The 12,290-nt window shown below is 39.8% G+C and overlaps 1 protein-coding gene across 8 annotated transcripts in view; it reads left to right on the top strand.

The window, feature by feature from the left end:
• RYR3 (ryanodine receptor 3) overlaps window positions 1–12,290 on the top strand; it is a 1,008,486-nt gene that overhangs the window by 479,158 nt on the left and 517,038 nt on the right. For all 8 annotated transcript variants that reach the window (XM_077464742.1, XM_077464741.1, XM_077464740.1 and 5 more), the window contains 4 exons: window positions 6,965–7,145; window positions 7,744–7,852; window positions 8,883–9,003; window positions 11,376–11,545. In XM_077464742.1, the coding sequence (XP_077320868.1) occupies window positions 6,965–7,145; window positions 7,744–7,852; window positions 8,883–9,003; window positions 11,376–11,545 (581 nt within the window). The remainder of the gene's footprint in view (window positions 1–6,964; window positions 7,146–7,743; window positions 7,853–8,882; window positions 9,004–11,375; window positions 11,546–12,290) is intronic.

Below are 12,290 nucleotides of genomic sequence, written 5' to 3'. Positions count from 1 at the left end.
CCTAGCAACTAGTGACGCTGATCTCTGCTCCATGTGATTGGAGCAGAGATCAGTGTTCACTAAATGAAAGCCCAACCCCCCCACAGTTAGTAACACACCCCTAGGAACACTTAACCCCTACACTGCCACCCCCTGGTTAACCCCTTCACTGCCAGTGTCATTTACACAGGAATCACTGCATTTATATAGCAGTGATTACTGTATAAATGACAATGGTCCCAAAAATGTCCGATGGGTCCCCCACAATGTCGCAGTCACAATAAAAATCGCTGATCGCCGCCATTACTAGTAAAAAAAAAAAAAATATATTAATAAAAATGCTATAAAACTATCCCTATTTTGTAAACGCTATAACTTTTGCGCAAACCAATCAATAATCGCTTACTGCGATTTTTTTTTACCAAAAATACGTAGAAGAATACGTATCGGCCTAAACTGAGGGAAAAAAATGTTTTTTTATATATTTTTGGGGGATATTTATTATAACAAAAAGTAAAAAGTTTTTTTCAAAATTGTCGCTCTATTTTTGTTTATAGCGCAAAAAATAAAAACCGCAGGGGTGATCAAATACCACCAAAAGAAAGCTCTATTTGTGGGAAAAAAAGGACGTCAATTTTGTTTGGGAGCCACGTCGCACGACCGCGCAATTGTCGGTTAAAGCGACGCAGTGCCGAATCGCAAAAAGTGGTATGGTCTTTGACCAGCAAAATGGTCCGGTCTGCAAGTGGTTAAAATCACTCACGGCTATAATGAATTGTCGGCTCCCGTAATACAGAGAACATTCATTGAAAGTCATTGATAAAAATAAATAAAGTGTGGGGTTCCCCCAAATTCAATTACCAGGCCCTTCAGGTCTGGTATGGATATTAAGGGGAACCCTGCATCAAATAAAAAAAAAAGTTGATGTGGGGTTCCCCCTAAATATCCATACCAGACCCTTCAGGTTTGGTATGGATATTAAGGGGAACCCCGCGTAATTTTTTTTGAAAAATTGATGTGGGGTCCCCCTAAAAATCCATACCAGACTCTTTATCCGAGCACGCAACCTGGCAGGCTGCAGGAAAAGAGGGGGGACGAGAGAGCGCCCCCCTCCTCCTGAACCATACCAGGCCACATGCCCTCAACATTGGGAGGATGCTTTGGGGTCCCCCCCAGAGCACCATGTCCCCATGTTGATGGGGACAAAGGCCTCATCCCCACAACCCTGGCCGGTGGTTGAGGGGATCTGCGGCGGGGGGATTATCAGAATCTGGAAGCCCCCTTTAACAAGGGGACCCCCAGATGTTTGAAATGGTAAGGGGGTACCCATACCCATACCAAGTACCCATACCATTTCACAAAGAAAGTGTAAAAAATTGTTAAATAAGACAAACACACTTTTGAAAAAGTCCTTTATTAAAAAAAAAAAAAAAAAGATTCCAGAGGTGGTAATCCACTCTTGCTATCCAGCGACGGATGATCATCTCTCCAGCGATGGCTGCTCTGATCCAGCGCAGGGAATCCATCCATCTTCTGTCTCCACGGAAGAGACACTGCGGGAGCCTGGCGGCCTGACGTTTCTTGTATGCGGAGGGCAGGGCCACCCATCATCTGACCCCGCCCCCTCTGACACGAATGACGTATGGGTGACCCCGTCCCCCTCTGATGTAACGCATCCAGCTTCCCCATTCGCGTCAGAGGGGGCAGGGTCAGGTGACGCAGGGTTCCCCTTAATATCCATACCAGACCTGAAGGGCCTGGTAATTGAATTTGGTGGAACCCCACACTTTATTTATTTATTTATTTTTATCAATGACTTTTAATGAGTGTTCTCTGTATTATGTGGAGCCGACAATTCATTATAGCCGTGATTTTAAAGGACTTTTTTTCCTGCATAAATGACACTTTGTGCAGGGACAGTTCTAAGCATGGGAAACATGCGCCCCTTCACAGGCATAGTATAGACACCCCCAGATACGAAATTTAAAGGAATATTACACTTTTATTGTTTCACTGTAATCATTATTAAAATCACTGCTCCCGAAAAAAATGCAGTTTTAAAACTTTTTTTGCATTGATACATGTCCCCTGGGGCAGGACCCAGGTCCCCAAACACTTTTTAGGACAGTAACTTGCATATTAGCCTTTAAAATTAGCACTTTAGATTTTGAACGTTGACGTCCCATAGACTTTAAGAGGGTTCTAAAGTTCACACGAAGTATGCTGTATACTAGCTCCGTCGAATCTTCTTTATACATTCGACAGACACCATAAGCCTTCAAAGACAGATTCGACCATAATTCATGTGGATTTTCGGACAAATGCAATTTTTGAAGGAAAAACTAAATAAATAAAAATGAATTTCGGGAGTAACTGAATAAATGTATTTTTCGGACGAAAACTAAATTCCGAAACTAAATATTTCACTCTGCACATGTCTAGTAACAAACACTTTAAGCCTAGTACACATGATGAGAATATCGAACGAATGATCATCCGGTTTTTTGTTGCATGCTAGTCTCATATCGAAAATGAAGAGGTTACTAAAGTTATGAAAATTCTCGTACTACAGAATACAACCTCGGAAGTGATGGAATGTGTTGTATTGTATTCTTTCTTTTCTGAGCTAGCGTGGTTTTGGTCTTCCAAATTTTGTGCTCGTCCCTTTGAATATTATTGGATGAACTGTCGTGATCGCCTCTCGAAAGCTGCATACTAACGATCACATAATCATATGATCACTCCGAAAACGATTTTTTGACATCCGTTTTTCAGATCGTGTGTACAAGGCATTAGGGATTGTAGGATATGTAGTTTCTTAACAAAAAGTATCAGTTCTTATGCCGCGTACACACGAGCGAATTGTCTGGCGTACTTAGTCTGGCAAACAATCCGGCGGATAGTCCGGCCGACTTTCTACCGAACGGACTTGGCCACACACGGACACACAGAAAGTCTGGCGTTTGCTAGCGTGATGACATACAGCACGTACGACGGGACTAGAAAAAGGAAGTTCAATAGCCAGTAGCGAATAGCTTCCTTTTTCGTACTTGCTTCTGAGCATGCGTCATTCTTAGTCCGCCATACTAGCATACTGATGAACGTATTGTCCGCTGAAACCCAAGTCCGACGGGAAGATTGGAGTGCAAAAATTCTTTCTTAGTCCGCTGGACTTCACGCTGGAAAAGTCCGCTGAAGCCCACACACGATCGAATTGTCCTCTGAAATGCTTTTCGACGGACTAAGTACGCCGGACAATCTGATCGTGTGTACATGGCATTAGACTACAAACAGAGGTCAAGTGTTAAGTGTAGTGTAGTGCCATGCTGTATGCCATGTTAAAGCACAAATAAAATTTGGTGACAAGGAAATGTCAAGATACAGTATACTCTAGTATAGGTTGTGCCTACAGGCCAAAAAAATGACACCATAAAACTACACGTTCAATGCACATGCTATGCAGGTGAAAAACAAGGTGTAGAGAGAGGAACGTTTATAATGTTTTAATGCTAAAGTCAGAATAACTTTTTAATTTATGCTGATCTTAAAAAAAAAAAAATGTACTTTAGGAAAATTACTAGTAGGGTCACATTTTACAGAAAAAACTAAAAAACCTTAGTTTATTATTTTCCTAGAACTTTAAACCAGTGGTTCTATTCAGACAATACAGCTTTGCTGATTTTTTTTTAATCACCTTTTAGCAAAGCATCGAAAAACCATACAAAAGCCCAGCTGGCCTTTCAGTGACAAAATATGGAGAATAATTGCAGATATTAATTAATTTAGGTAGACAAAGAAAAGAGTGAACAAGTCAGTCAGAGGTGTCAATATATGCAGAGCTGGCATTCACAAACTAATGCCATCTTCTTCATTATACTTGATATGTGGTGTTTGAATTAATTACTGGTCAGTTTTTAATAGCCTGAAAAGAATCAATGAACTGTATATTAATCACTATGTCCTTGCAAAAGCAAATTTTTACCATATACTTGTATGAAAAAGTATCCTGTTCGCTTTGTATTTCTTCCCTTGTGTGAAATCCCTGGTGTTCCTGCCAGTCTAATTAAATATTAAAGCCAGGCTTTAATATTAAAAACCGACAGCACTAAGCAGTAGAAGACAACCTGGTCAGTTTTCTAGCCTGCTGTCCTCCAATGATCAGACTTGTCCTGACACTGCTTGCACAGCCTTTCACATGAAAGTTCAATTTTCTGCTGCTTCTCCTCCCCTAGCTCTTATGCAGCAGAGAACAGAGGGGATGTGATCACTTAACCGGTTCCTGACCGGTGCACGCCGATGTACGTTGGCAGAATGGCATGGCTGGGCAAATAGGTGTACCTGTATGTCCCTTTAAATTTGCCGGCACCAGCCGGGACCGCCGTGTCGGGTCGTGGGTCCCACGGACTCGATCGCCGCAGGAATACCCGTGATCGCCTCATGGAGAGGAAGAACGGGGAGATGCTAATGTAAACAAGCATCTCCCCATTCTGCCTAGTGACAGTTTCACTGGTCTCTGCTCCCTGTGATTTGGAGCAGAGATCAGTGGCGTGTCACACGTAGCTACCCCCCCACAGTTAGAAACACTCCCCAGGACAAACTTAACCCTTAAGCTGTCCCCTAGTGGTTAACCCCTTCAATGCGAGTGTCATTTACACAGGAATCAGTGCATTTGTATAGCACTAATTGCTGTATAAATGGCAATGGTGTCAAAAATGTCCGATGTGTCCACCATAATGCCGCAGTCACGATAAAAATCGCTGATCGCTGCCAGTGCTAGTAAAAAAAAAATATTAATAAAAAAAATGCCATAAAACTATCCCCTATTTTGTAAACGCTATAACTTTTGTGCAAAGCAATCAATAAAAGCTTATTGTGATTTTTCTGTACCAAAAATATGTAGAAGAATACTTATCGGCCTAAACTGAGGAAAAAATTATTTTTTTTATATATTTTTGGGGAATATTTATTATAGCAAAATGTAACAAAAATGTGTTTTTTTTTAAAATTGTCGCTCTTTTTTTGTTTATACTGTAGCACAAAAAATAAAAAACGCAGGGGTGATCAAATACCACCAAAAGAAAGCTCTATTTGTGGGAAAAAAATACATAAATTTTGTTTGGGAGCCACGTCGCGCAACCATGCAATTATCGGTTAAAGCGACGCAGTGTCGAATCGCAAAAAGTGCTCTGGTCACGAAGGGGGTAAAATTTTCCGAGGCTGGAGCAGTTAAAAAAAAAGGAAAAAAATATTGTTGTTTTCTTTTATATCTTTACACAAATGTTTTGCCTTTCATGTTAAACTGAATGGGTTGTTTTACAAAGTGAGGGTTTACAATCACTTTAACCACTTAAGAACTGGAAGGATTTGCCCCCTTCATGACCAGGCCATTTTTTACGATATGGCACTGCATCGCTTTAACTGACAATTGCATGGTCGTGCAACGCCGTAACCAAACAAAATCAATGTCCCTTTTTGCCCACAAATAGAGCTTGCCTTTGGTGGTATTTGATCACCTCTGCATTTTATTTTTTTTGCGCTATAAATAAAAGAAGACCAACAATTTTGAAAAAATACCAATATTTTTTATTTTTTGCTATAATAAATATCCAATAAAAAATAAAAATATAAGAAAACAAATTTCTTCATCAGTTAAGGCCGATATGTATTTTGCACAAAAGTTATAGCGTCTACAAAATAGGGGATAGATTTATGGCATTTTTATTATTATTCTTTTTTTTTTAGTAAAGCCGGTGATTAGCTACATTGCGGTGGACAGATTGGATACTTTTGACACTTTTGGGACCAGTGACATTTAAACAGCGCTTAGAGCTAAAAATAGCCACTGATTACCGTATAAATGTTACTGGCAGGGAAGGGGTTAAGTGTTCCTTAGGGGGGTGTTTCTAACTGTGGGGGCAGTGTAGTGACTGGAGGAGGAGACAGATTGCTTTTCCTAATCACTAAGAACAACAGATCTGTCTCTCCTCCCCTGACAGAAAGGGGATCTGTCTGTTTACATTGACAGATCCCCGCTCGGTCTCTCTCTAAGGAGGGATCGCGGGCGGCCGGCGGCCCTTGCCGGCCGCTGGCCATGCGCATCAGTTTTGGTGTCGCACCTCTGGTGTGGGAGCCCCCCCTAGGGGTCTTAAAGCTGCTGCTGTACAATGGCGGCGATTCACCCAGGAGGGCCAACCTGCCGCAATACAACTGCGGCGGGCAGTCCTTAACTGGTTAATGTACAAGTACTGACAACAATTATGTTTACAGTTGTAAATGCTAATGCCCCCAGTATTTGTTTATTATGGCTATTTTGTTTTGGAGATCTCCTTGTTCTATATGCAATGTGACTACTCACTGCTTATTTAAAGTTAGTAACTGATGGGTTTTATCAGTCTTATGACACTAAGGAAACATAGGTAGGTACCTTCTGATGTCATTGGGGCCCTGCAAGATTTATGCTGCAGTCTCCTTGACCCCCTGAATCTTCCCCTAGAAATCCTGGAATTGGCATTAATAGCACATTCTTCAGAAGTACAGGGTTTTCTTGAGATCTCTTCCCCTAGCCCATCTTATTTGAAACAGTGCCAGTGTGGTGTGTGGAGTGGCATTGGGGGAATAGTTATTCAATAGATAAGGTAAATAATGGGAAAAATATTTTATGAACATTATATTTGTTATAACAAGAGGTTCCTCTTTCAAGCAGACACATCGTCTTTTTTAGTCTAGAGTCAAGTCATGGAGTTCTTTTCTTTGTGGTTTATAGCATTAGAAATGGTATTAGCTATAACAATTGCTTTTAAAATCAACCTGCTGTGCACATTTACCTAGTTAGTTTCCTTGCATTCTCTTTCCTAATTATCTGCTGAAATCTGTATATTTCATCCTAAGGGAAATACACCTTTAAGTGCTTCTGGTGTTACGATACAGCAGACCCATGAGATTCAGACTGGTAACCATTGACTACTTTGTGTCGCTTGTTTTCCAGGTGAGAGTGTTGAAGAAAATGCCAGTGTGGTGGTGAAGCTACTAATCCGTCGCCCAGAGTGTTTTGGACCTTCCCTTAGAGGAGAAGGGGGAAATGGTTTGTTGGCAGCTATGCAGGAGGCTATTAACATCTCTGAGAACCCAGCTTTGGACCTTCCTTCTCAGGGGTATCAGAGGGAAGTGTGAGTACAAAGTCCCTCATTCATTTTTTTTTTTTAAATACACAAGGTGTATGTATTATCGCTATTCTACTTAGAATTTCTTCAGGTTGTGGCATTTCTAGACTTTTTAGGGTGGCTATAAATTGCAAGATATTCTCAAATCACACAGCCAGTCATCAGACAATGGCACAATGAATGGCATACAAAGGAATATCATTGTAAGGAGACCAGTAGCTTCATCACAGGCAATCAAGCTGTTGTACCATATTGTTTTTAACATTTTCTCTGATTTCTGCTAAAATCAGGGTGGCTGTGAGAGGAAATCGGGTATAGAGAGACATACACTGTAAATAAAATTGGGCTGTACAGCAGAGGTGAGATAAAGGCTGTTAAAAAAGGCAGAAAGAAAGTGGAATCCTCAGATATGTGCTCCACCCTGAGAGGCAACTTAGCTGCATGACATAGTAGACTGATAAGTCTTACATTTAATCCTGATGGTGAACTATCAAATATAATATATATAATATATAATATATACCGTAATATATATTACCTATTAAAATATGAAAATAATCAGTCTCAGAATATTCACACACACAGTATTGTTATCTGTATTTAGGGTCGAAGAAGATGAAGAAGAAGAAGAGATTGTACACATGGGAAATGCTATAATGTCATTTTATTCTGCACTCATAGATTTGCTGGGACGTTGTGCACCAGAACCACATGTAAGTAACACAAAACACAGAAATAGTTACATAATTTAGTGTTCGTTTTGAGATAATCGGGTACTGAGAGTTTAAAGATGTTATCAAAATATAAAATATGTCATGTATACATCAGCTAATTGAACAGCTGTGGAACAATTATGTAATCTATAAAAAAAATAGTAGCATCTTTAGTTTAACTCATGTTTTATGATATGCCTGAAAAGTGAACTCTTGGGAAAAAGCTCCAAATAAAATATATTTCTCAGTAGCCACAAAGAATACAAATCTAATTTCTGTGCACAAGTGCCTTTGCAAATCTAGTTATTACCTTGTAAAAGTGGAGTCATCACTGTGCTGTACATAGCTTGTTCAAAAAGCAGAGCTGTGGGGGTACAAAAGTACAAAAGGGGCAGAGACAAGATCAGTCACCCTACACAAAGAAAGAGTAGCAATGATCAGTCTTTATTACAGGAAACTCCTGCACAGAAGGAAAGTTTCACACTGAATTACTGCGCAGATGTAGAAGAAATACACAAAGCACAAAAAATACACAAAGCACCCCAACATTCCAGTAAAGCCCCATTTTCTCCTTCAGATTTTCCAAAACCATATAATATGAGGTAAAACCTTAGGAGTTTCAATTTGTATGCAATCAGGCAGGTCCTCGCACTACATGGTTTTGGTAAATCTGAAGACAAAAATCAGCAGAAAAATCTGATAGTGTGTGTATGGGGCTTTAGAATACACAATATACATGTATTTAGAAAATATTTGCTTATTACAGAGTTCAGCTTCAATTTTAAAACTACCGTAGTTGTCTATGATTAACTAAACTGCAAACCTCCTTTTCTTATATTGTGAAATTCTAATGTATATAAACATGAAGAAAGTTCCCGCCAACGTATGTAGCGTGTAGGGACAAAACATTTACAATAAATCATGCTGCAATTACTGCTTTACTTAATGGATTCTTAATTATAAGTGTTGTAAACAATAACAGTACCTGTGTGAATGTGTGTTAAGTGCTGGTTTCCTGTTGTGCCCATAGTTGATCCAAGCTGGTAAAGGTGAAGCCATTCGAATACGCGCCATCCTGCGATCACTTGTACCTACAGAAGATCTTGTTGGGATTATTAGTATCCCTTTAAAGCTGCCTGCTTTTAACAAAGGTAAAACACCTAAACAATACTGTCTTTGTGATTCTATCTGCAAGATGAAAGTACATTGTTTTGTCAGTTGCTAATTTCAAACCATATAAGCTTGCATATCTTTTTTCTAGTTTTTATTTACTGCATGTATTATTTTATATTTTATCATTTAGATGCATTACTCCCATTTTATTTCTTTTTCCTTTTTAATTGAAGGCAGTACATCATTTTTACAGTAATTGTTTGGGTACTCAGTGAGGCACTTAAAGTTTCTTATTGTAATATATAACCATCTTATTGATTTTGTACACTAATTGTGTGCTACCTGGGAATTTCAGTTATGCTATTTGTAACAGTAAATGAGCAATTGTGTGCAAAGAACTGTAACGTGCTCAGAATTTCACCTTCTGCCACTACATCACACAGTATAAAAAAATAAAAAGTTATGTTACTAATTGCTTGTTGTGAACAATTTTGCATATGCACAGCTATTTGTAAATTGAATTACAATATGTGACACAAATGGTCGTAGTTTAAACTCAAACTTAGATGTCAGCTTACCTATGTTAAAGAGCAGTTTTATGTAGGTAAAACCAATCAGTGAACTGCAATCCAGCGAAAACTACAATTTTCCAGCGTCACTTTAGTTTGCTTTAGTCTAAGTTTTGTAATCCACTGTAACCAGATTTCTTAGGCCTGTGGTATGAAACTTCCTTTCTTTATTACTTTACTATTACCAGTCAAATCAAAGCCACACATGGGGCATTAGTAGGGCATCGGGCATTCTTAATAACAATAATTTGATACATTAGACATTCTGGAAGTGAAAGACTGGAAGCACCTTGTAGTGAACCATTTTTGGTATTTTCTCCCGGGTAAGCAAATGGTTATCCTAGATTACGAGATAACTGGCAAAATGGAGCAGGATGGAGTGGTAGAATGCACCAATGCCTAAAGCTAAATTCCAGGTATAGCAGGTTTTACATAGTATATTAGTCCAGCTTGGACCAATGTAAGAATGTATGTGCCATACCTGTGGGTCCCCCCTTGAAACTGGAAGCTTCTGGGTCCTATGCAGATTGGCTGTCCTGCTTACCATTGAACACAGAAGGTCGTCTGGTCAGCACGGCACATTCAGACATTGCTTTCCATTTTCTCAATGAATTAAAAGTGTTCTTTGATTGGATGAAGTAAAGATTTGCTTTCATTGAGAAAATACTAAGTGTTTCCTGAATTAAGCCTGTGCCGAGCAAGCAGCCTTTTGTGTTCACAATGCAGCAGGGCAGCCGCTCAGCACAGGACCCAGGAGCTAGAGGAGATCACTATCTACTACAGTGAGGTGTTATTTCTAATTACTTTCTATTTATAGGCTATATGCCAGAGCTGTACACTATTTCTGAAGGAACACAGAGCAGCAGATTAGACACATCAAACACAATAATCCTTGTATGCCAACTTTGGCTAGCCTATTGGAGTAATGCTTACAGTATATCAGCTCTACTGCCAACCACATCATGGGGGAGCTCAAGTGCAGAATATGTTGAGTTTGTGATGAGTTTTATGGGTATGACAGAGCTGAATGAGCAATCCACCAGACCTCACACTAACCTGCTTTTTATGTCAGAAGAATCAGATCTTCTGGTGGATGCAATAGTGACAGTTCACACTTGACCTGCAGCATATATTGACACCCTGAGTCTCATTTGTTATACAGTATGTACATATGCATACGTTCTGTAAGGGGGACATACTCTACTGGTATCGGCCACAGTAAACTATACATGGGATAGGAACACCTGAAAACAGTCCCATTGCTCTGCATGTATATTCGGCAATGCAGCAAACAAACAGCTTTCAAACCAAGAGGACTTTGTACTGCAAGCTGATAACATAAAATTAATAAAACATCTGTTCATCAGAACCACTATCTAAACTTAGGCCAGGTTCAGACTAACAGTATGCATCCTAATGGCTATCCCAAAGCAGGCAGCAAATGTACATTTTTTTAAAATGTTTTGTCTGCAGTCAGCATTTTCACACACAGTAGGCTCCCGCAGCAGAGAGAGCCATAAGCATTAGTCAACTTACATATAAATTAGCCTGTGAACAGCTGAGATTAATAAAAAGGTCTGGCTATCAGCTAAGACCTTAACCTAGGACAAAGTATTTGGGCTCCAGGACTCAGAACAGAACTTAAGATTCTAAAAAAACAAAATTTGTATTCTCCACATTCGTCTTTACCCTGCAGCCCCCCACCATGTGTATGTGAGAAATCTAGGTGACATACACACAGTCCACAATCCTACCATCCAGTGCCTCACAGTATTCATAGCTCTAATAGTGGTTTTATTGTGTTTTATAGAACTGTAATATGAGTTATATGTTCCCTTCAGATGGCACAGTGTTTGAGCCGGACATGGCTGCCAGTTTTTGCCCTGATCACAAAGCTCCCATGGTGCTTTTCCTGGACCGTGTCTATGGCATTAAGGACCAAAGCTTCCTCCTCCATCTGCTAGAGGTGGCCTTTTTACCTGACCTAAGAGCATCGGCATCACTTGATACAGTAAGCAATTGGAATTACTCATACTAAGTCTAAGGTACACCACTAACGGAACTCCATTGTAAGCATCTCAACTGCTGCATTTTGTCTCAAAGGAAGAACTTCCTTTAATATAACAATTATCTGCTGCTGTCAATCTGAAACAGAGAAAGCAGAAATCAGAAGAAAATTTGAGTTTATTTAAGGTGCTTCTCCTTGTTCATGTCAGCAGAGGGCACCAAAAAAATAGCTTTTGTTAATTTCTTGGAAACTATTGTTGTGATACAAAAATGTAGCCGTGTTAATAAACCTTAAAAAATTATTCCAGGAATTGGCATGCTATACATGGTTACATTGGTCCAGCTTAGACCAATGTAACCATGTATATGACATGCCTGACCGATGCTGCTGGAAGCTAGAAAATCATTGTAGTAGACACTGCTACTTCAGTGATCTCCTCTAGCTTCTGGGTCCAGCACCTGGTGGCTGCTCTCCCGCATTATAATTACAAAAGATCAGCCATTAAGAGAATTGGATGAGGTGGGGAGAAATGTCATGTTTTCCACCTTGTCTAATCAGAGCATGTTTTGCATTCATTCAGACAATGCAATGCATTGTCTGAATGATGCCTGTGCAGAACGGCTGATGTGTATTCACGATGCAACAAATAAGCTGCTCAGCACGGGACTTGGAACTTAGTGGAGATTACAGGAGTAGCAGTGCCTAATTCAGTCATTTCCAGCTTCGGGGGCATTGGCCAGGTTTGTCG

Source organism: Lithobates pipiens, unplaced genomic scaffold, assembly GCF_037356315.1.
Source record: "Lithobates pipiens isolate NorthernLeopardFrog02 unplaced genomic scaffold, aLitPip1_a1.2 Scaffold_30, whole genome shotgun sequence".
Lineage (NCBI taxonomy): Eukaryota > Metazoa > Chordata > Amphibia > Anura > Ranidae > Lithobates > Lithobates pipiens.
Note: the sequence above shows the minus strand (reverse complement) of the source record. Positions and strands in the feature narration are given on the sequence as shown.